This window comes from Octodon degus, unplaced genomic scaffold, assembly GCF_000260255.1.
Source record: "Octodon degus isolate 3935 unplaced genomic scaffold, OctDeg1.0 scaffold00044, whole genome shotgun sequence".
NCBI classification, from domain to species: Eukaryota; Metazoa; Chordata; class Mammalia; order Rodentia; family Octodontidae; genus Octodon; species Octodon degus.
In genome coordinates this window covers 139,929-145,584 of record NW_004524620.1, presented here as the reverse complement: position 1 = coordinate 145,584, position 5,656 = coordinate 139,929, and the positions used below count along the sequence as shown (strand labels likewise).

Below are 5,656 nucleotides of genomic sequence, written 5' to 3'. Positions count from 1 at the left end.
CTACAGTGTCTCCAGAGCATTAGAAGGCCTGGCAGCCATCTCAGTGAGCATTAAAGGTACCACAAGCTAGGTACACGTTGGATAAACCAGAATATTCCATCTGGGTCCTGGTACTTCCCGGTCCTTTATAACTCTTGAATTGAAAGTGAGGAAGGATTCATATCATAAAAAATAATTTAAGTTCCTTATATCGACTTACAAAATTCCACTGAGATGTTTTTCTTTCTGCTAATCTTATTTTTGGGGAGAGGGGCAGTATTGATATTTTAATCCAGGGCCTTTTTGCTGAGCTATATCCCTATCCCTATTTTCATTTATTTTATTTATTTTAAAACAGTGCCTTGCTAAGTTTCCCTGGCTGGCTTTGAACTTTTGATCCTCCTGCCTCAGGCTCCCAAGTGCTGGGATTACAGGCGTGTGGCCCCAAGCCCAGCTCTTCCTTTTCTTACAGGAGCCAGAAATCTGCAACCGGTTTTACTTGGCCACTTGTGGCAGCACTGGTTCCTCAGGAGGCCCTAGGGACCTTCTGTTTTCTTCTCCTCATCGCTGGGGGCCACCTGCCTTTCTGCGCTCAAGCCCCCTTTTCTGCCCTACTCCAGCTTCTCGCTGAAGTCAGCAGCCTCCTGCCACCCCAGGCCCTTCACGCTGAGCTACATTCCCAAATCCTTTAAAAGCAATTTTTTGGAGGGAGATATCTTAGTAGAATATGTGCCTGCCTGGCAAGTACAAGGTCCTGAGGTCAATCCCTGGTACCACAAAAAAAGAAAAGGAAAAAAAAAAAAAAAATTAAATTTTGAGACAGGGTCTTGCTAAGTTGCCCAACCAGTTTTGCTAAATTAACACAATCTGGGCTTGATTTTACAATCCTCCTGCCTCAGCTTCTGGGATTATATGCACGCTCTCCACATCTCTGTTGTCGAACCTCACTTCCCTCTGTGACTATATTTGGGCTCACCCAGAACCTGAGAAAAGTTTTGAGCTTCACCGCATCCTTAAGAGTCCCTCCTGCTGTAGATGGCGAAGCCCCCGGTTCCGTGGCCCTCTGGGTGCTGCCGTTTAGCCACCGCAGTACGGCTGCCACTTGCTGCTGGGAGAGTTTAGTTTCAGCAGAACTGTCCCCGTGTGAATCCTTAATTCTGGCTGTTTACAGAAATTGTGTATTTCCTCATAGTCCTCTTTCCCTTGCTTTGTCAATATTCTGCCCCAAGAGACCCTTTCATGCAGCGATTCCCTTGTAGAATATAAATGTTTGTGAGCGGGGCCAGTGACTCCAGCTTTGGCCCTAGAAAAGAAAGAAAAAACTTCAGAAAAGCCTGCATTTGGCCAGAAAAAAAAAAAAGGGTCTGAGAGCAGCACGGCGTAGGAGCAACGGCATCGGAAAGGCACACAAGCCTCCTGTGAGCAGGACAATGACCAAGTAGCTCTTTTGGGCCTTAGCTTAGAGCTTGCTTCCTTATGAGACCACTAGGTCTTCCTTCATAAGCCCCCTTTTTACAATGGCTATCCCTTTCTCTTCAGCAGGCTTGCAGGCTGGGTGTGGTGACGCACGCCTGTGATCTGGGCACTTGGGAGGCTGAGGCAGGAGGCTCACTGTGAGTTCTCAAAGCCACCTCAGCTCCCTTACTATGTAGCAGGACCCTGTCTTGCATAACCAAAAACAGAAGCAAGGGGGCTTGCAGTATTGGTTCTAGGATGAAGAAAGAGGATGCTAGTTAGGATAAATATCGTCTTGTTCCTTTCTACTGGTGATACTTTGTATTGGAGAGACTGTTGGGGGTACGTTCTCACTTAGCTGATAATTCTCATGGCTGCTAGCCATTCGTTGCTGAGTAAGCATCCAATAAATATATAATTGGTGTGTTCGCACTGGTGGGTGTTAGATTACTGTCTTTATCTCTCCTGGATAACCCCCGAGGGACACTGAAGGTGTGATGTGGGCATTTTTTGAGTCCTAGAGTTTAATTCAAATCTCTTGCTAAAAAGTAAAGTGGACAGGGCCTGGTGGTACACACTTGTGATCCCAGCACTGTGCAGGCTGAGGCAGGAGGATCACTGTGAGTTCGAGGCTAGCCTCGGCTACCTAGGTGAGTTCAAGGCCAGCTTCAACTACAGCATAGTGAGACTGTGGCTCCAAGAAAGAAAGGTGGTTTCTATAAGTTATAGCTGAGACAAGGCTAGAGTAATAAAGCGCAGCTTGCTTTTATTATGCTGGGGTAAGAGACGACATTCTGGATATCTTTAGGGAATGAATGGTGCTGGGATTCTAATGGAAATTCCTTTCTGGACATTGCTTTGCAGCAACAGGAATAGCAGCAGCATTATAGCAAGATTTTAAGGCAGCAGTGCTCAGCTAAATAAAAGTACATGGAAGGCCAGGTGTGGTGGCACATGCCTGTAATCTCAGCACTTGGGAGGCTGAGGCAGGAGGATCCTTTAGAGTTCAAGGCCAGCCTGGGCTAAAAGTGAGCTCAAGGCCAGCCTAAACTGCATAGGGAGACTCTGTCTCTCAAAAAGACAAAAAAAAAAAAAAAAAAAGGCACCTGGCCTTCTATGCTGCGGCCAGCTGTGGGACTTCCTGTCGCTTCTAGGCTGCTGATGTGCTTCTCCTCCCTCGCTCCCATTCTCTGTGTCCTCAAGGTTTGCCTCATTCCCAAATCAGCACATGGGACCAACCCAGCAAGTGCTCACATGGTGGGCATGAAGATTCAGCCTGTGGAGGTGGATAAATACGGGAACATCGACGCGGCCCACCTCAAGGATATGGTACTCCCCGGCATCAGCAGATGGGCGAGGGCTGGGGCGGGAAGAGACACGTCACCCTCCTTGCAGTCTAACAAAAACACTGCAGTTCTTCCTTTGAACGGGTCTGGGGAGGAATGGTATGGAATTAGAAGACCTAACAGACTATAAGAAAAAGTCACATTTTTGGCCCCCAGTAAAACTCACCATGCGTACTCTACTCCTCCCTTCACCACCTGGGAAAATATCTGTTAACCTGAAACCCTTGCCCTATCATTCCGGCCGGTGTGCATGAATTATTCACGCCAGTGCTAAGAGTTCTTGCGGGATCTGCATGCCTCTTTCTGCCCAGCCGGCCTTTGCTTGCCCCACCCTTCACCCCCATGAACGATCGAACTGGTGGTCACTGTGTTAGGCAGTGAAACACAAATATAGATTTTGCAAATGTTCTCCTCTGTCCCAGCGTCCTGTGTTGAATTCCAGGCAGCATTCTTCCCAGTTTCCTTGCCACCAACCCCCACGCCCAACCTCCCAACCTCCTGGAAGAGGTTGCTTAGCAACCGTATCTGCTTTCCACCAGTGGACTGGAGGCTGCATCTTAAGAGGGAAGGAAATCAGTGGAATAGCAATGTGATTTTGTTGGGGCTATTAAGCATGGAGCCTGGGAATCTCATCCGTCTTCAAAGGGACGCTGGAGATGTACAATGCTGCTCATTTGTCTTCCAGCCACCCGACTCTTCTGAACATTGCCAAAGTTTTGGGTTTTCTTTTTCCAATAAATATTCTGGGCCAGTATTTATAAAATCTTCTGCAGTATAGGACATAACTTTATCTCACCATTTCCACATGCCCCTGGGCTGATTTGCTGGTGAAGGGAAAAACAAAAAACAAAAAAACCCCACTAAACTGAAAAACAGAAACCAGCAACAAAACCAGGAATGAGCCTGGATGTACTAGACACTCGTGTATTATATAATAAATACCAGTCATCTGCAAAAAGGCAAGGCAAGGCGTATGTTTCTCAGTGCAGTAACACTTGAGAATGTGAAGGAGAGAGGTGGATGAAGGGTTGGACAAGATGAGAAGAGAGTAACTGTGAGACTAGCTAAGTCAAAACCAAAAACCCAGAATCATTATTTGAATGACTTCACGAAGGAGGTGCGACCTTCGCAAATTGGGCTCAGAACGTCCAGAAATCTTCCAAGCTGTCTTCTTGGTCTTGAATGTAGCGTTGTGGAAGACAGCATCCTGCTGTTTCTCTCTAACATTTTCTGAGGAGGGGGATGGATGTCGGCATTGTGCCTTGAGACAGTGCTAGGAATGAAAGACCAAGACTTTCTTCATTCAAATGAGAGTCGGCCCTGAAAAGAAAGCCTTCCCTTTGCCACCCTCTGTCATCTTCTCCACAGGTTGACAAGCACAAGGAGAACCTGGCGGCTATCATGATCACCTACCCATCCACCAATGGAGTGTTTGAAGAGAACATTAGTGATGTGTGTGCCCTCATCCACCAACATGGCGGACAGGTCTACCTCGACGGGGCAAATATGAATGCCCAGGTAGGGACCCTGAGACAGCTTTCGTAGAGTCGCTATCGAGAAAATAGATTTCTAAAATCATTCCAACCCTCCAGCTTCTTGAGAGTCCTAAAACCTGACTCTGAAATGGGGACTGAGACTGAATTTCTTTATTGACAACTTCCAGGAAGCAGCCCAGTGTCCTTGGAATTGCAAAAGGTGAAGGGGGTTGCTAGGTAGGAGGTAAAGCAGGTTGAAAGGAAGCAGAGGTGAGCTGAATGTCCATAGATGGTCACTCTATGCCATCCTCTGGGGTGCCACTAGGGAGGTCTTCACTTGCCCCGGCTGAAGGGGTTTAGACAAAACCTCTGGCCACTGGTGGTGGTTACCTTCTATGGCCTTCAACAAACTGCTGGTTTCATTGGCTAGCTGTAAGACAGCATCCCCAAGAAACTCCCAACCTGAAAGTTTTCTGGGACAAATTTGTGTTCTCCAAAACCAAAGAATGAATTTAAGGAACAATAGAGGCTGAGAACAGAATATATTTGTTGAGGGAAAAAAACCTTCTGTCCGAGAGAAGGACAGAAGGGGACTTGAGTGGGTTGCCTAGGAACCTGGGTTTTAGGGATTATTATAAAGCAAAACCATGGGGTGAGGCGGATCTAAGATGGAAAACATGATACGGGGCATGAGGTGGGACAAAACTGTGGTCAACCAGTAAGACTAGAAGTATACCTGCTTAGGTAAAATTGATTAAATGGGGATCAAATGGGGAAGTGAGCCATGTAGCAAGTGGACATGAATGCACAACAGGGGCTTTCCCTGGAGGGCGTTGGGCTAGTGACTCTTCCTGGCTTTTTCAAGGTGATCGATACCTATTTAGAATATCAGTCCCTGATGTCCATCCTTAGGGGGGATGTGGCTGCATTTGTTTCTTTTGTCTTGAGGTCTGGCCCACAGCAGGAGCCCCTATCTCTTTCACAGTTGCCAGGTATCTCCTCTTCCATGCCAGCTCCTGCTAGCGCCTGGCCCTGTCTGACTCCTGTAATTTTTCTGTATAACTCAGCTGCCTCCAGCTCTGCTATTTATGCCAAAGTGTCTGGGGAACAAGAACTCCCAGGAAGTGCTGCTGGGAGCCACCCGAGAGGAGGAATGCTGTAGTCTGTTGGAAAGTTATTTCAACTGCTTGGTGTCTGCGTGCCTTCTTCCCTTTCCTTCTTTTCCTTTACTTTCTGTTTTTTTTTTTTTTTTTTTTTTTTTCAAATGATTAAACAACTTTGCTTCTGACACACTTTCATAAGTGTGGTCTAGGGATCGTCTTTCGCTTTAGGAGCATAAAGCAGAGCTATTTGTGTCCACATCGAATCAGCCTAAAGCTAAAGTGGCTGGATGGACAGCAG

At 46.9% G+C, this 5,656-nt stretch overlaps 1 protein-coding gene across 1 annotated transcript in view; it reads left to right on the top strand.

Moving 5' to 3' along the window:
• The window catches only part of Gldc (glycine decarboxylase), a 123,612-nt gene that overhangs the window by 100,761 nt on the left and 17,195 nt on the right, over positions 1-5,656 (top strand). The window contains exons 18-19 of the mRNA XM_023715826.1: positions 2,638-2,763; positions 4,149-4,298. Coding sequence (XP_023571594.1) covers positions 2,638-2,763; positions 4,149-4,298 — 276 coding nt within the window. The remainder of the gene's footprint in view (positions 1-2,637; positions 2,764-4,148; positions 4,299-5,656) is intronic.